Source organism: Telmatherina bonti, assembly GCF_933228915.1.
Source record: "Telmatherina bonti genome assembly, chromosome: 17".
In the NCBI taxonomy this organism is placed as follows: domain Eukaryota; kingdom Metazoa; phylum Chordata; class Actinopteri; order Atheriniformes; family Telmatherinidae; genus Telmatherina; species Telmatherina bonti.
Window position 1 is genome coordinate 29,445,280 of NC_136615.1, and position 26,764 is coordinate 29,472,043.

General features: G+C 39.3%; 1 protein-coding gene across 2 annotated transcripts in view; it reads right to left on the bottom strand.

Moving 5' to 3' along the window:
- ehmt1b (euchromatic histone-lysine N-methyltransferase 1b) overlaps window positions 1–26,764 on the bottom strand; it is a 46,973-nt gene that overhangs the window by 725 nt on the left and 19,484 nt on the right. Inside the window, exons 3-25 of one of the 2 annotated variants that reach the window (XM_079257199.1) lie at window positions 23,472–23,718; window positions 23,238–23,386; window positions 21,138–21,293; window positions 20,866–20,937; window positions 20,584–20,683; window positions 14,857–14,973; window positions 12,403–12,680; window positions 9,986–10,218; window positions 9,665–9,880; window positions 9,491–9,573; window positions 9,290–9,396; window positions 9,081–9,203; window positions 8,812–8,913; window positions 7,305–7,409; window positions 6,290–6,444; window positions 6,028–6,192; window positions 5,794–5,938; window positions 5,624–5,701; window positions 5,430–5,545; window positions 3,147–3,233; window positions 2,724–2,802; window positions 2,414–2,589; window positions 1–599 (exon numbers count right to left, since the gene is read on the bottom strand). The exon at window positions 1–599 is cut by the window's left edge and continues 725 nt beyond it. In XM_079257199.1, the coding sequence (XP_079113325.1) occupies window positions 410–599; window positions 2,414–2,589; window positions 2,724–2,802; window positions 3,147–3,233; window positions 5,430–5,545; window positions 5,624–5,701; window positions 5,794–5,938; window positions 6,028–6,192; window positions 6,290–6,444; window positions 7,305–7,409; window positions 8,812–8,913; window positions 9,081–9,203; window positions 9,290–9,396; window positions 9,491–9,573; window positions 9,665–9,880; window positions 9,986–10,218; window positions 12,403–12,680; window positions 14,857–14,973; window positions 20,584–20,683; window positions 20,866–20,937; window positions 21,138–21,293; window positions 23,238–23,386; window positions 23,472–23,718 (3,279 nt within the window). In that variant the 3' untranslated portion in view covers window positions 1–409. Of the gene's footprint in view, window positions 600–2,413; window positions 2,590–2,723; window positions 2,803–3,146; window positions 3,234–5,429; window positions 5,546–5,623; window positions 5,702–5,793; window positions 5,939–6,027; window positions 6,193–6,289; window positions 6,445–7,304; window positions 7,410–8,811; window positions 8,914–9,080; window positions 9,204–9,289; window positions 9,397–9,490; window positions 9,574–9,664; window positions 9,881–9,985; window positions 10,219–12,402; window positions 12,681–14,856; window positions 14,977–20,583; window positions 20,684–20,865; window positions 20,938–21,137; window positions 21,294–23,237; window positions 23,387–23,471; window positions 23,719–26,764 lie in introns of both variants that reach the window. The other variant, XM_079257198.1, reaches the window with a different exon arrangement.

The following is a 26,764-nucleotide window of genomic DNA, read 5'->3' on the forward strand; positions in this document are numbered from 1 at the left end:
AATGGTTCAGGGTAAAAGACCGCCAAGGTCGGAACAGCCGAGTGTTGAGGTTGTCTCTGCGAAAGACAACGGTTTTCATGATCACAACTATGTCAACTAATTATCTTTTTTAAAAACAAAAAAAGAGAAAGACCAAATACACAGCTCTTCCTCCCAGCAACGGTGTGTGTGTGTGAGATGTACAGACTGGTTCTTTATTGTCTGTGCGTGTTGAAACTTCCCCCCGTTGTTCATGATACACGCGGCGCAATTCCAGCTTTCGATTGTGCATCTGTGACATAAAGTTTTACAGGTTGTCATGGCGGTCACTGGTCCTTGGATTTGATGAGAAGTGGAGATACAGTACAAGTCCACTGATGAAGGTTAAAGGAGAGGGAAGCGAGGATGACGTGGGGCGGCGAGACGGGTTTTAGGAGGGACTGGTGGGGGTGTTGGAAGAGCTGGTGTCGGGAGACGCGCTGGGCTGCTGCTGGTCCTCCGGCGTGCTGTCGGCCTGCAGGGACGCCATGGCGACCGAGGAGTACTTGCACTGGGAGGAGCCGCACTCGCAGCTGAACAGCTTGCTTTTGACTTCCCAGAAGTGGTCGCCATAGTTAAACCTGAGCAGAGAAGATGTAGAAAAGGTTAAACGGAGGTGCAGACGTGTTATCAAGGTTACAGCTTAAGTCTGCTAAACTCTCCACGAGAAGAAAACTTCTTGTTCCTGGAGCTAATTTAGGAAAATGACGTCATTTTGTTCTCATTGACGTTGTTGAGGACAGTTCTTAGGGAAGCGTAGAGCTGTCATCCTAATGCAAAAATAAGCGGGGGCCCTATCACGTTATAACGTGATAGTTTTTATTGTAAAAATGTGTAACCAGTTGAAGGCAGCTATGATGCAGTTTGTATTCATATCAATTCCTGTGCCGCTCAAGTTGATCAATCAGAAATTATGGAATGTCACGTCAAGAGGACAGGACTCATTCTTCCTTCTGTACAGACTCATACCTTTTAAAAAGACGTACCTTGGTCATACTTATTACAATGTCATCCAAAGTTTTCAAAAGCAGCAAAATTTCATCATGTCTCGACCCACGTATGAAGTCAAACTTTATAAAGTCCTGTAAATGAGCCTTTGTGATCTCCTATCCACACCTGCACACATTTTTCTCATCTATAGTGGAAAATGCCCGTATTTACGTTCTCAAACATATCACGTTATAACGTGGTAAGTTTCACATTTTTAAAATAAACCATCACGTTATAACATGACAAGGCCCCAACTTTTTTTTTTATTAGGATGACAGATCTACACTTCCATAGTTCTCGACGCATCGGGGTGACAGAACTTTGCTGTCATGGGGCTCCGAGAACTATCGTATGATTGATTGGACATTTGAGGTGGGCGTGGTTAACATGGGAAAAATGTAAAAGAAAGTTGTTGCTTCCGCATTTTTGCTGCTGCAGGTTCAAAGAGGGATGAGTAGATCTCACACTTTGTAACAGTTGCTGCAAACTTCCTGCTACCGTCCTGCTAGCTTCCTGCTAACTTCCTGCTAGCTTCCTGTTAACTTCCCGCTTGCTTCCTGCTAACTTCCCGCTAGTTTCCTTCTTGCTTCCAGCTAACCTCCTGCTACCGTCCTGCTGGCTTAATGCTAACTTCCTGCTTGCTTCTGTGAACTTCCCGCTAGTTTCCTTCTTGCTTCTAGCTAACCTCCTGCTAACTTCCTGCTAGCTTCCTGTTAACTTCCCGCTTGCTTCCTGCTAACTTCCCGCTAGTTTCCTTCTTGCTTCCAGCTAACCTCCTGCTACCGTCCTGCTGGCTTAATGCTAACTTCCTGCTTGCTTCTGTGAACTTCCCGCTAGTTTCCTTCTTGCTTCTAGCTAACCTCCTGCTAACTTCCTGCTAGCTTCCTGTTAACTTCCCGCTTGCTTCCTGCTAACTTCCCGCTAGTTTCCTTCTCGCTTCCAGCTAACCTCCTGCTACCGTCCTGCTGGCTTCCTGCTAGCTTCCCGCTAGTTTTCTTCTATCTTCCTGCTAACTTCCCGCTTGCTTCCTGCTAGTTTCCTTCTCGCTTCCCACTAGCTTCCTGCTAGCATCCTGCTAACTTCCTGCCACACTTTACAGCACCATTTTTGGTAATTTAATTTAATTGATTTGGCGCGTGTTGCATCAGTATAAATCGATCAAAAGGGGATTCGGCATGCCCTGAATAAATACATAAAGACAGAGAAATTAAACAAGCTTCTCAGGTGTATTTTTACCTACCTAACACAAACAACTATGTGATGTAAGAAAGTTTGAGCAACTCCTCATATTCTCACTATAATTTCTTAATTAGGGAGGTCATTCACCTCTCTGCCACTCTGCTTCCATGTATCATGACAGATTGTGAAACCTGATGTCCAAGCAGCTCACGTAACAAAAACATACCCGAGCTCTTCTCCAGCCTTGATGTTTTCACTGGCAAAGAAGGCAATGTGTGGGAAACGGAGGTCCTGGTGTGTAGTGAACACTCGACAAGCAAACAAGTTGGGCTCACACATGTGGTTTAGGAAGCGACTGATGTTTCCATAGAAACGGGCATCGATGCAGTAGAGGTCTTGAGGCTGGAAGAAAAAGATGTAAAGAGACAAAGAAAAAAAGACTAAAAAGACTCATAAATGCGAGAAACTACTGAAATAACAAGAAAATAACAAAAGAGAATATCTAAATGATGTTTCCAGATATTTTTGCACTTTACCTTATCATCCAGACTGAACAGGTAAGCATCGTTTTGCCTCATCTCTGCTTCTGATTCAGAAATGATCTCACCCACATACCTGTTTAATCAAGATCATCAGCTCAGTTTGTGACGTTAACATCAAAAACTTCAACCATTTATTGTTGTGTTTTAGCCAAAACATTTCTTAAATGTCACACAAACACAAATATTCTGCTTTTAATAAAGGAAGGACAGTGATTGGTGCAGAACAAATCTTCAGCACATAATAAAGCAGGAATTTTAGTGACACTGCGTTTACAGTCTGAGCTGCTAACATCTGGCAGCTGCAGGTGTAAAAGTGGCACATTCGTCTAATTAGGTGGAAATGTGTTGAAGCACATTTGTAAATTACGGTGAGAAACACACACAGCAACTGTTTCTGGGTGAGTGTGTTTAACTTACTCGCATACAAAAGTTCCCTGTGGTATATCTTGCAGAGTCCGGACGCCCCAGCCTTTTTTACTGGTCCTGAAAAGCTGAAGTCTGGTCCTGGAGGATGAAAACACCTTTAAGAAACGCCGTTTTTCTTCTCAACACAAAGAGCGCAGCAGCACATCAGATCAAATGAGGTCCACAGACTGGTTGAAACTTTGCATCCAAACCAGTGGAGGCTGTTTCTGACCGACTGGACTGTCTGATCGCAGTTTTTTTATTCTGTTAGAAGTAAAAAAAATCAGTCAGCAGACATGCAGATGTCAAATACACTGCTGTCCTACATGACTTTTAACTCGTACATATGCTTCTAGTGCTGAATGGTGAAATAAGTTTTATTATGTTTTTTTTGGGGGGGTGTTTTTCCCAGATGGAGCACACGCATCGTAGGGCTGCACGATTCTGGGTAAAATGAGAATCACGATTTTTTTTGCTTAGAATTGAGATCACAATTCTCTCCCAATTTTTTTTTTCCAATATGAACATTTATTGCACGTATTACCGGCACATCAACTTTGCAACAGCTGACACTGAACATAAAAACAGTAAATGTCTCTCTTGTCTTCTCTTACACACACAACCTTTGAATAATTTTAATAGTAACATTTATGAACAATATTTTTTCTGTGCATAAGGTGATGAGAGGTAGGTATGTTTCTTAAAATATAAACAACAGGAGGGTTGGACATGAAGCTAGAAATTTCACACAACAGTCCTTTGGTTAAATTTGATATTCTGACATTTAACAATGGAAGACAAAAGGGACACAGACTTGTGCAGGTGTCCTCTCTGCTCCTCTGACCGGCTGGGAGTGTTTTATGATGGGGAGAGGCTCCCGCTGCTCATTTGTTATAGTAACTGCTAAACAATATGTGCTTTCAAGTCAGTCACCAAAACACCAGAAACGTCTCTAATAACTCTCGTCAAAGTCGCTAGATGTGTCGCTAGTCGCTTTTAACAAAAAAAGATCGCCAAGTGGGTTTTGAAAGTTGCCAGATTTAGCGAGTAAGTCGCAACTGAGGAGCCTTTTAACCAACTCTGGGTTTCCTCCGCAGGGTGGCCGGGCTCTCCCATAGAGATGGGATGAGAAGCTCGGTCATCTGGGAGGAGCTCAGAGTAGAGCCGCTACACCTCCATATCAAGAGGAGCCAGATGATGCAGCCCGGCTATCTGGTCAGGACGCCTCCTGGAGGCCTCCCTAGGGAGGTTCTCTGGGAACGTCCTTCCTGGAGGAGATCCTGGGGAGGACCCAGGACGCTCTGTTTTGTTAAAAACAACAATGCGCATTAACTCGCAACCCTCTCCAGGCCAATAGGAAACATGTTTGTTTGCAAACCATCAGCAGAACCGACTGGATCAAGCAGATGATTAATAATGCAACAACCTGCAGAGATCACTTCATATCAGGTACGCCTCAGCAACAAGCTGAGCTTTGCTGGTTTTATAAACATCATTATTGACTTCTACACCGGTTAATAATAAACAACAGTAAGCAATACAGTAATCACTCAGTTAGCACAACCAGCTAACATGCTAATTTACTCGGGTTCAGTTTAGCTAAGTTGCACCGCTAAATTATTCTAACTTCTGTAACTGATGTAAGCTGCCACATGCGACGCCAGTGACCTCTGACCTCACATGAGGTTTTCTCATTGCAGCAAGTCACTGGAAAACTCTTTATTTGTGGCATCTGAGGAGTTTGACAGTCTATCTTCCCCTCTCAAGCCAGTCTGGCAAAGATGGAGATGTAAAATTAGATTGATTGTTTCCCTTTCAGCCTGTCGCCACAACCAATCATCGCACAGTTAAATTGTTTAAGGCCAGATGCCTTTCCAGATGCAGTCCTCTGGATTCATCCAAGCCCAGATAAATGCAGAGAGTCAGAACAAAGAGGACAATCGTCTCCCCCTCAACGCTGCAGCAGTGTAGGACAGAAGGACTCGGACCGCAGTCCTTCAGGTCACAAGTCGCTCGACCACCTGAACCACTAAAGTCTTTAAATATTTAATTCCATTATTTGACATCTATTTATGAATTAATTCTTACTTTACAACACTCAGACTAAAAAAAAATACTGACATTTCTATTTATATAATTAATTTATCATTTAATATTTAAATATAAAAAACAATTTTGTGGATTATTAAAGTTTTTTATTCAATTTCATCTCATCTAGTGATTATTTCTTACAAATTTCTCCCCGTTTTCTTTGTCAAAGTGTATTTGGTGGTTGTGTGTGTTTTTGTGAAATACCTGAGACCATTTTGCACGACACGATTCTTGCAGGTCCTCCAACAGGAGCAGGCGTGGTTGCACTCAAAGATGAGAGGAGGCTCCTCGCGACAAAACTCTGGCAGTAAGCGACCGCTCTGTGCACAAACAAAGATGATGTGAAACACACACCGTAAGGCTGTAAGTTCTGCCTCCCTGCAGAGACGTGCTCTTACCTTATCGTACCAGCAGCGTAGGCTGAGCTGGCCACACATGCAGATACTGGAAGAACAGTCTTCCTTGCAAACACAGTACTGCCAGACACAGACGGAGAGCGGAGACATAAACACACAGGCTGCTACATCCTTTGTCTCTGTTCGAGCACCTGATGGGTGAATTTCCTCACCTGTAAGTGGGTTATGTTCCGATCGATATTCATGGGGGAAGTGACACAGTTTTCAGAGATGTATTTGTAGTTTTCTGGGTAGGGTTCACTATCGACCGAGTTGATGCAGGGAATGGGAAACCGTTCCTGGCCTAAAGATATGTCGCTGTAAACAAACACAGATACGCGCTGGTTAGGAAGAGTTTGTGTGTGTTGTAAAAGTCATTGTGCCCGTTTTCTGTCTCCCAGTCCAACCTGTGGAGGGTTTTTTCTTCTGCTCGACTCAGCCTGGCGTTCTTGACGTCCTTCCGGTGGGCCTGCAGGACGGCCCAGGCCTTGGAGTTGTGGCTGCAGCAGTCAGGAGGAGTTTCACCCTCCCGGTTCTTCAGAAACACATTTGCTCCTCGAGACAAGAAAAGTCTGAAGAAAACAAAAATGTTTGGGTTTTTTTGTTTTTTTTAATTAGATCAGATCAGGAAGAGTTTGGTTCTATGTTTTTCTGCAGGTTGGAACCTACGAGACACAATCCAGGCGGTTCTCCCGAGCGGCGATGTGCAATGGAGAGTCACCGTGGATGTTGACAACCTGCAGGTCGCAGCGGGCATCCAGCAGCAGCTCGGCGATCTCCACGCTGCCAGAGAAGGCCGCCCAATGAAGACAAATGTTTTCCTCCTACAAACAGAAGCAGAAACGGATGATAATCTGTTCAATTAGAAATAAACAACAAATCAGATTCATTCAGACGTTATTATACAAAGCTACTTACAGGCATGCAGTGATCAAATAACCGTAGCAACTAACCGAACATGTATGTCATGTACATGTAAAATCCTACGAACAGTCTCACGTCTATATTCAGATTAGAAACAAACTAAAGATGGGAGTTCATGTTCAGTAGAATAGGGAAATGTGGGGGATCCTGTGTGTTCAGTGTGTGTGTGTTTAAACTGTTATGTTATATAGTCTGCCATGTGAAGGTTTAATGTTATTATGCATGAAATGACTTAATGATGTAAAGCTGTGTTGCTGCTTGTGTGAAAAGTGCTTTACTAATAAAGTTTGATTTGATGTGAAAATATTTTTTGTAATGACAAACAGATGAGTCGTTGCTAAGCAACGCTGCTTCTGGTTTGTGACAAAAGCTGAATTAACACTCTCGCATCCTCTGCGTAGGGTCGGTTAAAGCGTCACCGCTGTGTGCTTCGTGTAGGGCTGCAGATGCTTGGCGTGCACCTCTTCCAGACTCAACGTGCGCGCCTGCTTGCTGGTTACGCAGGAGTACTCGCCTTGTTATTGGTCGGTTTGTGATTATGTGTTTCCAGTTTTCTTAAAGCTTCTTGCTGAATTTGTTTGGAAGAAAAGCTGCAACATGTCGCCACAACCCAACGCTCATTTCAATCTTCCACAGACGCAAACCAAGTAAAAATCCAGTGCAAGTCTTTAAAGTGAAGCTAGTATGTTAATATGTTCCCACATGGTGTCTTTTATTCATCTGTGATGCTCAAGCAGGGTGAAAAGACTTCCGACCAAACCTTATCTCTGATGCTGATGTCAGCTCCTTTGGAAAGAAGCAGTTTAACTTGGTCCACATGTTTGTACTCTGTAGCCCAGATCATGGCCGTCCAGCCGCCATCGTCCTGTTGAAAGTAAAACAAAACTCTTACTTTCTCACTCCAACTTCAACTGTTTTTAAATGTCGAAACACACGACAATGTGTCATGCAAGGCTTAGTTTAAACTAAATATTTTCATCTTCTTTAAAAATTAAATTGAATTAAAAATAGTATTTATTAATTTTTCAATTCTTTATTTAATTTTAATAATTAACTATATTTTTTAATTTAATTTTCATAATTACCTAATAATGACCTTTTTTTTTTAAAAACTTATGACTTAATAAACTGCATTTACTTGAATTTTAGTAATTATTAAATTGAATTTAAGAAAATTTGTATTTATTAATTATTCAGTTCTTTTTAATTGAAATGTAGTCAAATTAGTAAAATTACTAAAAGTTATAAAGTTTGACTTCATACTTGGGTTGAGACATGATGAATTTTTAGTAAGTGTTAAATTAAATTAAAATTTCTATTTATTAATTATTCAGTTCTTTTTAATTGAATTTTAACAATTATTTTATTTCAAATTTTCTTGTGTGTTGTTTTACTTATTAATCTGTCTTTAATGACATATTAGTAATTATTAAATTAAATTAATAATTAGTTATTTAACTTCGAACAAATGAACAAAATAAAATACATGCACACACACACACACATGCATATATACAGATATATACATACATGCAAATATAAGAAGGTAATAAAGATAAAACCATGACAATAATCATCATCAATCCTTATGTAAAAAGGTTCGAAAAAGGGGTGGGAATAAGTATACACTTATAAACAAACTTAACTTAAGTTACAAACTTATTTTACATTAAGTTTGTACCTTACGTCACAACATTAACCTTTGAAGGTAAAAATATATAAATCCAACATTTTAAGTCACCTGACTGCACAATACGACTATATATCCTTATCTTTAACCGTGCTGTTGGTCAGATGAGCAGTTAGCAAGAAGCTACGTCCAACCCAGGATCGTTTTGCTTTCGTTTCGACTGCATGCAAACCTAAATGATAAAGTCAAAGTACTCTGGAAAGGTTTTGTACATCAAACATTGACATTAGTGTGCAGGTACAGTTTGAAGCTTTTCCCCTAAATAAAACAAAATACCTTTTTGGGCTTAAAAATGACCATTTTAACTGTGCCTTTTAAAAGTGTCGAACAGAAAATCACAGCTTTTTTTTCTTTTAAACAAACTAAGGAGACACATTACGTTTGTGAGCTCTGAGGAAGCTTCAAGTGTAACTTTTTATTTTAGTGTGACAGGTTTGAAGTTTCCTCCACTTCTTAGTGCTATGATGCGCCAAGTCATTTACACAGACGCTCTCTTTAGAGAGCCATCATCCTCTCACTTTATCTCGTATTTTATATTTCTTCCCTTTTCAGAGAGAAAAGGTGACACTTTACTGACCTGGCAGTTGATGTTGATCAGTCCTGTGGACAGAAGGTGCTCAACAATCTTGTAATGGCCAGATTTTGCCGCTAGGTGGAGACATGTGAAGCCTTCAACGTCCTGAGAGCAGCAGAAACTCTGATCATTTTCCTTCCGTTTAATCGTGACAAATATTTGCCAAAAACAAATCATCTGTCATCATGAAGCTGAAATCAGCTTGTTTTCACAGAGAAGCAGCCATCAAACAGAGGCTTTTTACATCCAGGATCAGGTTGATGGAGGTCTACCTTGTGCGTGACGCTGGCTCCAGCTCTCAGCAGGTACAGGACCACCTCCATGTGATTATTCTCGCAGGCCTCCATCAGAGGGGTCCGCTGGTCTTCATCACAAATATCCAGGTTTGCTCCAGCCTGAAGCACCGCACGCCAGACAGCAAATAAGCAAATGTAAACTTCTATTCATGAATGCTCCACATCTGGAGCTGGTTGAACCTCACCTGTACGAGCATGTGGCAGATGTCCTTGTGCCCCCCCTCGGCTGCTGCGTGCAGCGGTGTGCGTTTGTTCTGAGACTCCATCTTGAAGTTAGGATCTGTACCGTCCACTAGAGGGGAAGACAGGGAAATTCATCATCTTTATCCACAAAGATAAAGTACAAAAAGCTAGCAGGTTTGTGAAGCTGAAGGGGCTTTACGGACCCAGCATGAGAAGGACCTTCTTTAGTTCCCCCTGCTTGGCAGAGAGATAAAGTTGTTTGGGGTGGAAACGCAGCTTCTTGGGTCTAAAATACACAATTAAACATTAAGAGAAGTTTGTCTTTCAAGATGCTGAATTTTTTTGTTTTTCGTTTTTAAATCTGTTGCCTGACTTACTTCTCCATATCCAGAGCAACAAGGATTTCATCGAGAGTTTCTTTAGGAGTTCCTGGAATAAGCATAGGTGGGGTTGCTGCTCCCATCCCAGCATGGAGAGAGGCGTTCCTGGAAGCCGCGGGAACAGCTGTGCTGTTGAGTCCTTGACTAGAGCGAAAAGAGAGCGAACTGTCGGCTCTGCCAGTGGCTTCGACACTCACAGTCACACAAGAAGAGCTGAAAAACACACGAGAAGGATTTTTACTTGTTTGTTTTTGATTTAAAATGAAAATAAAAAAAAAACAAGCTCCGACTCAAAGCTGGTGTGAGTCGGCAGCTTACCTGCCGGTGGTGGTGTCCGCTCGGCCCTCTGGAGCACCAGGTGTGGCTGGCCCCTGAGTGAGGGCGGGGGGGACCGTGGAGGTGGTGTCGGCCTTGGCGATGGTGACTTCCTTGGCTTTGCTGGCTTCTTCTCCACAGTGAGGACAGAAGCTTTGGCCTTTCAGAACTGAGGCGCAAGCCTGATGGAAGCGGTGAGAGATACTGACGTCTGGCTGACACTCCATGAAGGTGCCCTGCACGGGAGAAGAAAGCAGACATTCATCATGGCGAACCACGAGGTCTTTACATGAAGGCAGGCGCCGGAAGTTCCCCATCAGCACCATGCCGTTTACTAGGGGTGGGAAAATTGAATCGAAAAGTCGGAAATCGGGATTTTTTTTTTCTTCACAATTTATAAAATTGATTTTTTTTGTTAAAAAAATTGTTGTTGTTTTTTTTTTCAAATAAATTAAAATTAATCCACTAAAAAATTTTTTGTCATTTTTATTGTTTTTATTGATCTTTTAACTTTCTTCTTGGCCATTATAGCAGCGGAATGATGATCTGGCTACTGTGTTGTTTTTTCCTAACTGAACTCATGAAAAATTACTAGCAAAGAGAAGTTTAATAAAAAAAAAAAAAATTGTTTTTAATTACAAAAATCATCAATATTGAAGAATTTTGAGAATCGCAATTTAAATCGAATTGGCATTCAAAAAAATCGGAATCGAATCGAAACAAAAGCATATCGTCACAGCCCTATCGATTACACTAACCAAAAAGAAAAACTAGAATAGCTACAACTACATATATACTTTTACCTCAAAGCTAAGCCTCTCAAGACATCATAATGAGTTGATGGCGTTACTACGTGAAGTGAAGTACACGGCAGCATTAGAAACCCTTTTCCATTAAACAGCTCGTCTCAACTTCATTCGCCTCTCCTCGGTTTGTAGGGTTTCCCACTCTGCTTTTATACCTATTCACCGGTACTTTTATAGTAATTCCTCAGCCCAGGTTCAACGCGAGTCGGGTTGTGTGTGACGTCACCAGTTTCCATGTCGCTATTGGTCAGGGGGCGCGGCCAATCGGAGGTCAGGGTCAGGGAGTGACATCACTGGAAGAGCAACTTCAACTCGCAAAAAAAAAAAAAAGTTGTTTACATTACGTGACAAGCAATGGTGCAACAAAAGTCTGTTCTGTGGTCCAACTCTGAGGTGGAGACATTTCTTTGCTTGGTCACTGAGGAAAGGATACAGAGGGAACCAGAGGGGAGCAACATGAAATGATAAAATCGATCAAGAGCTTTCCGACTCAATGGCTATGGGTACCATAAGAGTTCTCAGCAGTGTCGAGAGAGGCTGAAAAAGCTCCAAAGTGACTATCGGCAGGTCAAGGACCACAATGGTCGGAGTGGATCAAACAGACCAGACTGGAAGTGGTTCCAACAAATGGAAACGATTTATGGTCAGCGACCAGCGAGCCGCAGGCCGAGCAGCAGATTGCCTCTAGGTCCTGTGTTGTTATAGAGCTTGTCGTGGACAACAGTGACGTCACGGCGATTTCGCACAAACCCCGTCCATTTTAGACCTGGTACTAAACTGGAATGGAAAAGAAACGGGACCAAGCTGAGACAAGTAGAGGCGAGTTACGTTGAGACAAGCTGATACTAATGGAAAAGAGCCAATGGTGGCATCAAGAGGTGGTGGATTAGTCGGAACGCTCAGCAGACTAGAAGCACGATTTTTAGGGAAACTGAGAGGTAGATAATATCTTATTTTTTTTAGTTTATTGTGTTTTTTTTTTTAGATTGTTTTACTGTTGGTTTTCAGTAGATTTCACCACATTTAGTAGTTTTATCAGCTGGCTTAGCATGATGTTATGTTTATTTTTACCATTGATAATTTTTAGTTTAGTTTATATCAGTGTGGGATGGAAGAACAGCTTAGCATAGCTCCTGGGTGATGAATAACTCAGCAGAGCAGGTGAAGGAGCTGTAGTGAACAGACAGTGTATTAGGGGTGTAACAATAGACTGATAAGTGTTTAATGAGCCAATGAGATTGGTCCGAAATGTAAACATTGTTTACAGATCAATACGATAACCATTTGTCAATCACAATTAAAAATAGCTTCAGAAACAAGCAAAAAAATTTGGAGTTTAAATAATTTATGAACTTCTTTATGTTTTTCTGCATTTCTGGATGTCTGGTTTCACATTTCCATTAAGCGTTTCCCTGTTTAACCATTAAATTAAAACACTGGGAAAACAGTTGAACCAGTGAACCTGATGAAGAGGATAAAGTCAGGTGTGGACGTGCTTTCACAAACCTTTAAGTGTTGATACAGTAGCTTCCAGATGGTAAACAGACATTCCTGTTAAACATAAATACAAGCTGCAGAGGAAGCTTGAGACCAACGGAGTGACAGTGAACTCACCGCTTGGCAGAAGAAGCCACAGCCAGGACAGCACTGGTGCTTCACCATGCCATTACGGTGATCCTCGCAGAGCACCAGCAGCTGAACGGAGTTGGAGGGGCGCATCATCTCGTGTTTCAGTACGGCACTTTGACAGCGGCTTAACTGTCCGTCCACGCTCTCTGTGGCCATGCACTTCCGGTCTGCCAGAATGAGGATCTCTCGACTCTTGGGGGTCTCCATGCGGCAGCTGCAGAGCGGAAGCTCCTGAGCGTCTTCGACCACTGACGTTGGCGTGTCTGAAAAGAAACGCAATTAACCTTCTGAAGATAGAGCGCAATCGGGATGACGAAATGTTTAATCAGAGTAAAGTTAAGAAGATTAAGCTTTTAATCAAACATAATCAACAATTCCCCACATGTTACGCCTAAATTAATCGAGGTTGGGAATGAAAAAGAGGCTCTACTAATGAGCATCACACAAGCAGGCTGCTATGAACAACAAACAGTTGGTTAGAGACAAACTTATCCTAAATAAGACACAGAAAACTAATTTCTGTGCACAGATGACACTTCTATGAGCATCAGAAACTCAAAAGGACAAATATGGATTTACACATTGCTATTTGTTACACCACAGAGCTTTCTCACCCTGACGTGATTACATACTTTTATACAAAGTCCTACAACGGAACAACCACTCGACTCTTACTGGGAAGTTTACGGGTCCTTTCTGAGTCGCTACAGTGACAAAAGCAGCTCTTCCCACCCACACTGGGGGGACACAACCCACCGTGAAAACCAAAGTAGAACTATCAACATATGATGGGATGAATGGTTAAAGAAAAACATACATGGGGTAATAAAAGTATTTGACTTGCCTGACATAATTAACAATTTACTTCCTTCCAGAGTTCATTTCGTAGACTCTTTTTTTTGTTTGTTTGTTAAACAATTATTTTGTTTTACACAAAAAACAAAACAATAACTAAATAAATACAATTTAAAAAAAAAAAAAAAAAAAAAAAAAACTAATTCACATGGACAAAAATTATGACAAAATGTATTATTGTTCTTACAGAAAATAGAAAATATTTGGCCATCCAATCAGAGTTAGCTTAGTTGTAAGGGAAGGTGGGTTGAATCAGGAAGAGAGCCAATCAGATTTCATCTAACTGTGTCATAACTGGACGTTACAAATGTTTTAATCTATTCCTGGGAAGACAGTGGAATTGTTATGTCATCATGTAAGTTTGATCACAAACAGCTACAGTTGTGTTGTGTATAGGTTAGGTTGTTGTTGTTGCTCCTCTTATTCTCAGTTTATCTTCCTAGAGGTGCTTGTGATGGTTGTCTGCTTTGTGTTCTTACACAGGTGATAGGATGTTTTTAAACTTTGTGACTTTACAGGTGTAGCACTGGTAAAGTTTTGAAATTTAAAGCAACATTTGCTCACTAGATATTTTGTAATCCATCCTAAAACTGATGCTGCATTATAAGCTAGGGCTCTAATTTGTCCAAGCTGCCATGTTAAATCTATTACATACAGAATTAAATAAACCATTATAGCAAAACTACACAACTTTCCAATCTTAAAATGCAGTTTCTGACTTGTTTTGACTGCAAACTGATATTTATTATGTATATTCCTGGTCCCATCACCAAAATAAACCACACAAACCACACTTCACGACAAATTTCCAACCCTGAGGACTATGTGACAGCTGCGCCCTGCCTTATAGTACCACGTCAAACCTTAACAATTGGATATCAACACAATGCCCATTTTGAATGCACACCATGACTGATTCATTAAATAACTGCAAGAGGAAATAATTAAAGGAAGAGAAAAGAAAGACATGGGGGAAAAGGCTAAAGATAAGACAAGAGTCAACAGTGGGCTGACTTTCATTGGCTGGGGAGAGCTCAGAAAAGAGACAGGATGCAAAAGTTCATTAGAAGGCGCCACTGTATGAAAATCTACTAAAGTTCAGTCATGCCAATTTATTCTTATGTGTAAATCAATCATTTACTGGAACATTAGAAATATATTTATATTTTTCCCTTCCTGACCAGGTACAGAAGATATCAAATGGCAACAATGGGTTATTTGGTTCGGTGTTTACTCACCTTATATTATAGTTGACCACTGTAGATTAAATTTCACAATTCACATGATCAATATCTGACTAAAACATCTTAATGACAGCTTTTTGACTCAAATTTCTGGTCAAACCAAATGGGTTTAAAACAAAAAACATGTTGTGGGATTTTTTTGTGTAATTTCATATAAAAGAACAACTTAAAAGACGCATTTACATTGAAAACCATTGCTCTTAAGAGCCTTGATGGCTTTCTCCTGTCTACACACTCATTGTTCAAGACAGGAGAGTCAGAGAAGTCTGTTGTTTCTGAGAGATACACCAATGACAATGTAGGTAAACCTGATTTTTTATATCTTCTGTCTGAAGCTCACCTTTGCTGTGTGAAGTATTGTTGATGTGGTCCGACTCTGATGGGGCAACATGTGTGTAGTCTTTGTTGTCACATGTCTGAGCTTGATTTGAAGCCTGAGGTTGAACCACTGCGTCAGCTTCTAAACAAAATGACAGTCAGAAAATGTCTCCATGTTAAAAGAAAAATTACAAATAAATCTTTCACTTTTTTTCAAATTAATACTTACTATACATAATTTCACCTGGCGTCAGCTTGAGTCACTTATCAGATTGATTTCAATTGGGTAAATGAAATGTTTGCCAATGTTATGTGGACAGTGCCTCAAGTTGAATTTTTTTTTTCCAAATATTCATTTCAAATCGTAGAAAAAACAAACATCTCAGTACATTGAATGAAAGGTTCGCTGATTTGGAACATGCCATTATACAAACAGTTACAAATACACATAAAACCATAGACTGTATATAAAAGATGGACGGAGCGTCAGTGACATCACCCGTAAGTTTCTGAAGAGCTGATCTTGGCAGCATCACACCTGCCGTCTCTCCCGGAAAATGCAAATATGGGCAAAGAGGTGGAGCTGAGAGGGGGGCAGTGAGTGTGGGACGTGGATGATTGACGTCTATAAAACTCCTACCTGCCTGTAGCTAAGGACTAACCAAGTGAACCCAGAACTAACAGGAGTTAACCAGCTAATGGAGGTAGGCAGGCTAAGGTCAAATCACACTGTTAACTGGCTAAAAATCACAGTTTTGCTACCATCCACCATCTTGCAGCGAGACATTGGGTACCTGTCAATCAAACGGACACGCCCCTAATTATTCCCAATTTCAAGATTAAATCGGTTATAAACGGATAATGAAAAATAAATAAATAAATAAATAAAAAAAATCACTCCCTCCACAATTGTCATGAAGGTAAACCTGACCTATCAGACAGAAAATGTTTTGTTTGTACCAGATTGTAAACATGTTTATTTCTGGTGTAAAGTTGGTCTCTTTTACATGGGAGTCTACGTAGATTTTCTCTCTTTTCAAGCCCCTAGTGGATAAGGCTTGAACTGCAACTTTTGGCACTTCCTCATTTGCTTTACTGTTATCCGCCAGAGGTTGCCGCTTAAGTGGAACCACTGGAATAATACCTAGAGAGTTTTCAGGCCACAAATCCAAACTTTCAATGCGATAAGCATGAAGCTGCTTCATTGTAACATTTCGTCCTGAGACATGGTTCTCCATCCTGCTGGAAAACGCACTGAAGGTCACCATCTTGCTTCTGCATGAATGGCAGTATAAACCTTCCTTGTTTATAGCAGCGGTTCCAAACAGAGCTGAGCTTCCCTGCTGGCTCAAGACTTGTGGTGGTGTTAATCTTCTCTTTTGCAGATAATCAATTTTCTATATGTCTCAAACACATAGACGGGGGCTTCCTCTGAGAATGTAAATTTGTCAGTCTTCTGTGGTCAAGTCTTTGTGCTACTCTTGCCATTCTCAACACTTGGCCAGAAGTTTTTTTTTTTGTTTTGTTTTGGTTTCTTTTACACCCGCCTGCTGGAGACCAGTATAATGGCGGATTTCTCAGGAAGATGTGATTCTGGCATTTGGGGGGGGACAATCTTTAGAACTTCTTCTTGCAGGTTTAAAGATGTTGTGCATTGTACTTTCTGCCTCAGCAGCAACTTCCTCACATGTAAGACCATCTTTATGCACTTAATAAATGCCATGCAGGTTTCTGTGTGTGTAACCACTGCTGACAGATTAAGACAAAGGCTTCAACTGTCAGTTGACTCCTAAGTCCCAAAATTATGGACAATTATTTAAAACCAATATTAAACAGCAAAAGAAAAACAAAAAATAAAACAAACAGAACTAGTAAATGACCTAACATATATATATATATAAATTGATAAAATGAATGAATGAAATAATAGATTTAAAAAAATAACATTGGAATTAACAAAAACACAAACAAATGAAATCAATTAAATAAAAAGAAATAAAATTTTAAAAAAAAGAAAAGAGAAAAAGTTACTTGTTGCAAATTTGCAAAACGGGCCATCAAGGAGTTAAATGTGACTTAATGTGCTCATGTGACCTCAGCTCACTTGAATTGGATTTCCTGTGCGGATACGATTTAAAACTCTGTTAGCTAATAACTTTATCCCAGGAAACAAGGCAGAAGCTGTAAATTACCAACATGAAAACTGAACATTTGTGTCACAAAGATGCTCTGCATCTTTTTGAGGATGTAATGTCAAATGGTAATTTACTAAATATGGCTTTCCCCTGAGAATATGAACATGAGGCAACGCTACGTTTTTGCATGGGTTGCACTGGTGCACCTTACTTTTAAACTTTTCCAATATCGCTCTCAGCTCAGCTTGTTTGTCTTGATCTTAAGCCATAAAAACCTAATGTGACATACACAATACATACAATCATTAAGACATTTGGCATCACTTTATAGTACAAACTTACTTTGGAACACAATATGATTTTTGTCTTTTGTCATATCACATGGCAGTAAATGGGCAATATCCCTAAATATATTTAGCTACTTTTTAAATTTACATTTGGTTAAAGGGACAAATAAAGACCTCGTATTTAAAACATTGGACTTATCTGAAGATTTTTCATGGGTAAAAATGATATCTGACTCTACTGAGTTGGTCTTCTCTGTACTGGAAGTGTGCCAGTCACAATTTTGAACTGGCAAACAACCCAATGTGCAACTGTAGCTAAGAGCCAATCAAAGGCAAAGATCCAACACGTCTCTGCCTACAACTTTTGTCTTGGTTTTATATAATATTTCTTTGAGGCTTGGTGAAGTGAAAATAAAGAGAATACACACACACACACACATTCTCTGAGATAAAAGTCTTTGCCTGGACCTGACAAAATGTGAGATGCACCAAAGCAACCGAGAGAAAAATGTAGTTAAACTGGTAGGACTCTGAAATCTGTTCATTTGTTTTCACAAATTCTGTTTCCCTTTTTTCCCCTTGATTTCTGTAATTTACTACATAACTTCATTTTCTCTAGTAGACCGTGTGTCTAATCATGTGTTGGATGTATAAAATGTATACAGTTCAATAGGGAAATATCTTCTCAGCCTCTGAACGCTTGATTTCATTTACAATTAGAAAAACAAAAACAAATTTGAAAAAAAAAAAAAGAAAAGAAATACTGGAATAAAATTAAATAAAATTAAATATCAAATACATGAATAAAAATAAAAAGATATATCATAATAAATACTGAAAATGTCTAAATAAAAGCAAATATATAAATAACATAATTAGATAAAAAGAAATAAACTAAAATAAACAAAGAAGTCATAAATGAATGGTTTTTGCAAACTTGTGACACCAGAAGTCAAGGGGTTAAAGATATTATTCCAGCTCTCGAGGCCTTTATGATCCAGTTCTTGGTCAGAATCGGCGGTCAGCGGAAGGGTCTGACCTGCAGCAAGGGGGTTCATTACAGGGTTTCAAACCTTCGGCAGCAGCTTCAGCGAGCTGTTGTCTCTATGTACGACCAGTTCAGCCAAACAACATACACACCCCCTTTTTTTTTTTATCAATGCATCACTTTTTCCTCCAAGTAGCTTTGTGGACAGAATATTTCTCCCACGGACCTTCTTTGGGACAGCCTCCAGCTGCAGCAGTAGGTGAGTCTGATCGTTGCTCTGGTTCTCTGACAACATTCTTCTTTTTGTGCTCCTTTACGTACATAAATGTGGGTGTCCATTCATTTATGAATGGACACCCACCAGTTGGTAATGCTAAAAAGTTGTTTATAACAGTTCAAAAACACCAGAAGAAGAAGAAAAAAATAAAACCGCAAAGGTTTTTTGCTGCTCTCCTCAACTTCTGCATCTTCTTCAGGTTTTTTTTAAACGGTGGTTTCTGAATCGTCTTCTTCCTGTTCCTCTTTCTTTTTTTTTTTTCTTTTTTTTTTGTCTGTCTCTGGATTGTTTGTTCCACTAACTGCGTGCCAGCTCTACAGCTCAACACTGCAGCCGTGATATGTGGTGGTAGCGCTCCGTTTTAGTATCATCTTCTTTTATTTGTTCATTTTGCTCAGACAACATGAAAAACTGATTAGTGGAAAAAGCGAACAAAGCCTCATTTGAACAAACTCCACCATTTTTTTGGGTTTCACAGGGTTCTACTCTGAACGTGTTATTTTGGGGGTTGTGGCACAAAAAGGTTGGGGGAACGTTGTTCTTCACCATGTGAGGGCTGCTGTTAAGCGAAGAGTGACACTGTAAGACTTGCTACACCCTCCAAGAACAAGAAAAAAGTTCTCTCTTTGTGTGAAGCCCCAAGACAAATATGACATCATTTTGTTCTCACGGACGTGGTTGAAGACGGTTCTCGACACATCGGGGTGGCAGAAATTTTTTTCTTGTGGAGCTCTGAAAAGCGATTGGTTGGACATTTGAAGTGGCCGTGGTTAACATGGAAAAGAATGAAGCGCACGGCGGCTGCTGCTTCGTTTTTCTGATGCAGATTAAAGAGATTGTTTTATTTAAACCTCAGTGATCGCTGTATAAAAAAATTAATTGATTTTTTTCTTGTTCTCGCGGCTTCGAGACCAAAAACAAAGCTCTCGGTTCTCATGGGCTACGGTTACATGATGTTTTGTTCGCCAGTCTTGACGTGTGGTAGTACACTTTCCCCCACCCCACAATATTACATATTTTAAAATGAAGAATAATTTTTGTAATTTAGCATTAATAATTTGCAATTAAATGATTCTGAAGTACAGTATTTTCTTCCGGGCTTACATGGATATACTAACTCCAAATTGAGGTTTGCGTGGTAAAGTCGTTTATTCGCCTGTAATTCTGCTTTAGATCATTTATTGGAAAGGGAGCGGACATGATATACAGAGAAATAATCAAACTCCACTTCCTGCTTCTCGTCTTTTCGGACATAACATGGAAAACCACATAATAAGAACCGCTTCCGCGTTGATTTTGACTATAATTTTGAAGCGCCAGCTTGATTTCGCTGTTTTTAACAGCTGAGGAGGAGGAGGAAGATGACATAACGAAGACGGGAGGCAAAAGAACGCATGGCATATGTGCGTCATTGGAATTAACTCAAAGCAGAATGAATGTTTACATGATAGAGGAATTACTCAGTTCAGATTTAAAATGGGAATAAACCAGCCACTTACTTTGGAATCAGATTTTATCTGAATTGTCATCGTTTACATGTTCATTTTTCATCCGTTTAAAGCGGATTTAACTTTTATTCAGAAATAAACCTCTCATGTAAACCTGACCATTAAGACTGTGATGATATGCTTTTGTCCCGATTCGATTTGATTCCCATTATTTTGGGTGCCGATTTGATTTAAATTAAGATTCTCACGATTCCTCGACATTGCTGATTTTTGTAGACTAAAAACAACTAAAGAAATGCACAAAAGCTTTTTTGCTCGTCATTTTTCTTGATTTCCAATAAGAAAAACGACACAGTAGCCAGACCATCATGCTGTTGATTTAAAGGCTAAGAAGACAAGTAAAAATATAAATAAAAATCAATAAAAATTTTATGGATTTTTTTTATTATTTTATTAAGAATTATTTTTATTTATTTGAAAAAATTTTGATTTTTAAATCAATTTTAAAAAGAAAATCTATTTTTAAAATGTGAAGCAAAAAATCCCGATATTCAATTTTCCATCCCCTCATGACCGTGGAAGTCTGTAACAACTTAAAGTGTGAGTGTGGTCACCTTTGGTCTTCATCCCCCTTTTCCTCTTCCGGGTGGGTCGGAGCCATGCGCTGTCTGCCTTTTTCTTCTTCAGCTTCTTCTTCAGACCAGACTCTGTGCTCTGATGCAGACATGTGGCGTTCAGTCAGAAATTATTCCAGTACCACGTAGAAAGGGACAACAATCACAAAATACCCAACTGCACTCACTTCTGCCCTGCTCTTAAGTCAATAGGGACGGTATGAGATGACATTTTATACTCTGATGAAGTTAGGCAGACTAATGATGCTGAGAGGGTCTTACCAAGTCGGACTCAGTGCCCTCCTCTTCTCCCTCCTCTTCACCAGATTCTTCAGACTCCTGCTCGTCTTTCACCTCCACCAAAAAAGGTTTAAAAAAAAAAGAGTCCATCAGCAGGATTTAACATAGAAAATGAATTATGGATTAGAGTTTTTGTTTCCTGTTGCCATCACTGATGTTCTTTACTTCCTGCATACAATCACAACACATTACTCCACCGTTCCACAGATCCTCAACACAAATCATGGAAGGGGAATCGACTTGTAATCTCCCACCTGTTTGGTCGGTTCACACGTTTCTTGGACAGCAGTGATGGCTGCTGATGCTGCTCGCTGCTGTCGTTCCTCCTCTTCAGACTCCAGATCTTCGGACTCTTCCTCCTCGGATGCATTTCCCACCTTCTCCCCGTTTACGTTTGTCACCTCTTTTGTCTGCAGGAGACAAAGGACAACAAAGCAAGACAAGCTTAGTTGGATTTGTCATCATCAGACTAGACCTCGCCTTGTAAAGCTGCTTGTGTTGAATCATCATTTTTTAAAAACAGTGTTTATTTGTCTACGTCTTGATCAGTATCATAACAGAATAATGTTCAGTTGTGATGTTTTTCTGGGTAGTTTCCGAGACAGTTTGGTCTTTTGGTTCTTCTTCTTGGTATTGGTGATTAACAGTTCTGAAAAAACTCAGCTAATTTGCTGAAGAAAGACCCGAGTTTCTTCTGGATTACACTGAGATTTATCTTAAACCTCCCAGTAAGAAGGTTTAACTTCTGATGAATGGTCTAATGGAAGACTTAAATGTGATTTAATAAAACTACATGTATTTCAGATTAATCTTTCAACATTATTTCTACCTCTTCTTGCAGAATTTTCATTCTCAAACTAGCTTGCAGCTCTTCAGATTCTTGTTCAACTCAGTCATGCTAATTCGGATTAAATAGTTTAAAATTGATCTTGTTTAATTTAGCTCAACAGTTTATGGTGCATGTGTTGTTAATCTCTACTTAGTCTGTTTCAGAAAGTCATGGCAATCTTAGATTAAAGGCCAAGTGTCTGGAAAAACTGCCCCTTTCAGTCAACTCACAAAGACTGTGATAAATGGCCCAGATGAAAGGTATCCACATCCTTTAAACAGATTACACCAGATCTGAGCGTTTCCAGAGCAACATTGACTGAAAATCAGCTACAAGCTGAAGCTACAGTCAGATTATAATGTCCGTCGTGACTGTTAATATTTTACAGCAAAGTCGTTTCCCATTTAACCTGATGATGAGCGTTAACTGATTTTAAGCAAAGATAAAGTTGCAATTTCAGCCATTTCATGTTGTTTTTGATGATTATTACAACTGTTTAGGCCTTTTGGATTTCTCTTACATTAAAAATAACATGGATATGATCAACTTTTCCTCAGTGAGGAAGGTGGTTTATATGAGGTCACTTCACAGCGGAAGTACTAGAGAAGTGATTTTATCATTTTCCGCTTCTAAGGACTTTAGGACTCGTCCGATAAGCCTGACCATACTCATAATATTGGCCTTATTAAGAGGATAAGCAGTGTCGCTCTTTGTAATTAGTTTATCAGAACTCCCTCCCCAAATTTGTTTTAATGGGCTGAATGAAAAATGAAAGCTGCAGACCAGAATTTATCTAATATTCCCGCTCATTTCGATAGGACACTGTCAAAGCAATGCTTCCAAACCCACTGGATCCACTTTGCTGTGGAGCTGTAATGATACGAACATTTCAAACACTGATTCCAATACAAAGTCGGAACACCAGGAAAACACAAACCAAACTATGCAATACAATATATTAATATTAGAAAAGCCATTTGCGTTGTGAAATTAATGAATTCTTTTAAAACTTTATTAACTTGTTTTAAGTCTTCTCAGGTGCAACAAGTGTACTTATTAATAAAGCTGATTTGGCCAAGCATTGGTCAAAATGTCTCTAAAATATGGCCCCCCGAGCTCACACCCAACATGTTGTGACAACACTTGGAGTGCGCACCTGGAAGATGCCCCAACAGACACACCTGGTCAAATTCACCCCTACATTGAACAGTCCCAACAGATAAGCCTAAATGCTCCACAATGCATGGGGCTCTCCGCCATAACAATGCCTGGCAGCCAATGAGCTAAGTACACAACAGAGCAAAGAGACTAATGCCCAAGAAGATTTATAAAAAGATCAAAACAAAAAAAATTACAAAAAAATTTATAATGGATTATTTTCATTGATATGAAAAAGAAAATTAGATTTTTTTTTTTTAACAAAACAAAATATTTTAAATTTGTGAAGTAAGAAAATCCAGATATTCGATTTTTCTGATTTTATTTCCCACCCCTACAAATTAATCCAAAAATGTGTGCAGCAAACCTGTGGGCTGTTCGTGGACTCCTGTATTTCCTTAAACATCTCCAGCACAGTTCTCTGCCTAAGCACTTTGGTTTTCTTCTTGGGAACCAGACTGTACGTTCCCATCCTCCTCTTCTTCTTACGAGACGAAAAGCCTGCAGAGTAAGAACCTTCAGAGTAAAAGCAATGCACACAGTTACACAAATGCATAGGTTATTTATTTCTCTGAATAAAAACAGTTATTTTCTGTCTCACCTGGTTGGAGCTTGGCAGGAACAGGAGACGCTGAAGGAGCTTCAGGCTCCGAGGGAGCTGCTGGAGGTGCTGGTGAAGCTGATGGAGCAGTCTGTGTCGACGCTGGCGTATCTGGTGAACTCTGAGGTAGATGGTTCTTAGCAGATGACTGCGGAGAGGACTTCTGCGATGAGGGCTTCCGCACATCGGACGCAACATTTGTCTCCACTTTGGCACTTTTTGCTTCTCTTAATTCCCTGTTAAGAAGCTGGAGGTGACAAAACCAACAAGTTATAGTCATTTTACTCAAACAAGGTCCTGGCTAGATATAAAGTCTGTTACTAGTATGGCTAATTACTCTCTGTAGTATCATATATCTACCATAAGTAAGATTTGCTGATTTTAAAACAAACAAAAATCACAGTCATTACTTCTCTCTAAGTTGACGTATGCACTGCATTTAACAAACAGTTTTACAATTAATACGGTCTTATAATGACTTTTTTTTTTAATTTGAAAAAACACTGAAAATATGTTAAATCTCCCAGAAAATTCAGCAAAGCAAGTCTTGCAGACTTTTTAAACTAATTTTGCATGATCTAAATAACTGACAATTACAAACAATTTCTCTTCACTATTCTAGGTATAATTTTGCATTATTTTTTATAGGTTACAACAGCGCACTTAAAGGGCTGAGATAGACTTTCTGTGTACACTTGCTGTCTACATCTGTATATATATTTGCTGCAAACAATACAAGCATGCTGCAGCCAAAACATTCAATACTGGAGGTCACTGCTAGGGGGCAGTAAGCAGCACTAAGACTCTGCTGGTAACATTGTTGTTCTGCGGCAGTTCCAAAAACAACAGTTTATCAATCTATTGGTAACTATTAGGCTACAGTGTCTGCGATTTTTTTTGGTAGCCGATTCGATTTAAATTTTGATTCCAACGATTCTTTGATATTGTGGATTTTTGTATTCTAAAAATAAAAACAAATGTACAAAATTTTTTTTGCTAGTCATTTTTCTTCATTTCATTGAGAAAAAAACAACACAGTAGTCAGACCATCATTCTGTTGCTATAATGCCCAAGAAGACAAGTGAAAAAAATCAATAAAAACAATTTTTAAAAAATGACAAAAATTTTACAATGGATTCTTTGTATTTTTTTTAAAGAAAAATTTTTTCTTTAAATTGTATAGAAAAAAAAATCCTAATATTTGATTTTTACGATTCAATTTCCCACCCCTCCTGTGCCGCAGGGAGGAACAATTATAAAACTGCCGGTAATTGCGAACAAGGTCCGACAAGAGCTTTTCAAAACTATCCACTGTTATGTTTACCTCCGATCTTGCGTTCATGATCTTTCACATGAGCGCTTCTAGTGTTCAAGTCAATATTGCACCTTGCTTACAAAACACGTTATCTTGTATCAACGCCAATGTACGCCAAGAACGGCCTAAGTCCTATTAAGTAATTGCTCCAAACTTGCTGACAAGGAAAAACTAGAATGGCTAAAGTCCACAAAGTCACATAATCTAAATAATAATTTACCTGGTCATATAACTGTTTTAAAAAGAAGTGTAAAACAATATTACAAAAGAACAAGTAATATATCTAAATAACAGCCTGTTTATTGACTTAACGGCATCATACTGGCTAGATATCGATTATAGTTTCATAAAGCTGCAATGATTTGTCGACAAAATCCACAATGAAAATTCATCAACGCAAAATGTCATTGTCGACGCATTGCATTATAAATGCCTGTAACAGCTTTGCTAATCAAACGCTGCACCAGGCAACTGAATGCCATTTACCAACCACAGCTTTTCAGACAGTATAAGAACTCTAAGCACCAAGTGAATGACATAAAGTCCCACAGGAAGTGCTGGGGCCAGTGTTGTCATTTTGTGCAGCGTCTTTGTTTAAAGACCGGAGAACAAACTGACGGCGGCGCAACTTACTTCCAAAGTTTGGGGATGTTTCACGCTAAACAAAGTGTCAAACAGGTGAAATGTGTCGTCTGCCACGCAGAGTTGGCGTACCACGGCAGCACGATAGTCATGCATGAGCATCTGGAACGAAAGCACCCCAGAGTCATGGTTTCCAGCATTCCGGATGGCAAAGTTAGCATTAGCGAGTACTGATGTGCTATTGTTACCGCTGCCAAAGAAGCTATGTTTTTACCGGCATTTATCTGTTTTTTTGTGTTTAAGATAACTCAAAGTTATGGATAGATTTTAATGAAATTTTCAGGAGTTGTTGGAAATGTGAAAAGGAAGAAGTGATTTAATTTTGGTGGTGGAAGCACCGATTGGATTCAGGAATTTTTTAAAGGATTCTAGCCCTTGTTTACCTTACAAAACAGGCTTTTTCAAGATGTAAATAATCTTTTCAATGCAATGCTACGAAAATTAAGATGTTGAAATGTTTTATTTATTTTGTTTTCCTTCAGAGGCAAATTCTGTACAGCTTGGATATGACACTGTAGCTAAGTTTAAATGTTCCAAAATAAATTAGTAGTAAGCTGTTAAATTTAATATTCAACTGGTTCAGGAGTCATTCTTTTAACTTGCTAAAGTACATTATGTTGTGACTGACTGGGAATCAGGGTGACATTCATATGATGCAAATGAAGGGAGTGGGGCAAAACATACTGGAACCTGTAAAAAGAGCTGCGTCAACTGGAAGCACAGCTGTTGGGCGTGACAGAAATAGTCGTGACTAATAAAAAAAATTATTTACAGATTAGTCGACTATTAAAATAATCGTTAGTTGCAGCCCTGTAGTTAAAAGTCAAGTAAATCCATCTCTCAGTTTCTAAGTATCCATGAGGCTTAATTTACAAGGAAAACGAAGGACAGATCACTATGGGTGCAAAACATCCACAGCATTCCTAAAGCTGCTCAACACATTCCAGAGTCTTAAAAGATTACAGAGTCTGACAGCAACAAAATTATTTGTAAACACAACCTCTTGTCAGATTTAATGTTGGACTGGCCCATCTTTTTGACCAAATGAAAAACTACAAAATTGTTTAAAATGCTAATAACAACTAGATGTAGAGATGTACTAAACTTAAACCAAATATTTCATTTGTAAAATATCACAGAAAACTAATCAAGTTTTGAAAGCAAAGCGTTTTACTATTTCACAAAAAAAAAAAAAAAAAAAAAAAATTAAATCTCATGGCAGCAACACGTCTCAAGACTGTTGTGATGGGTAAATAAAGGCTGGAAGAGTAAAGTGGTACTGAAAAAAACTGATGATGCAACATATTACATGAACTAAAATCAGACCAGTAGCAAG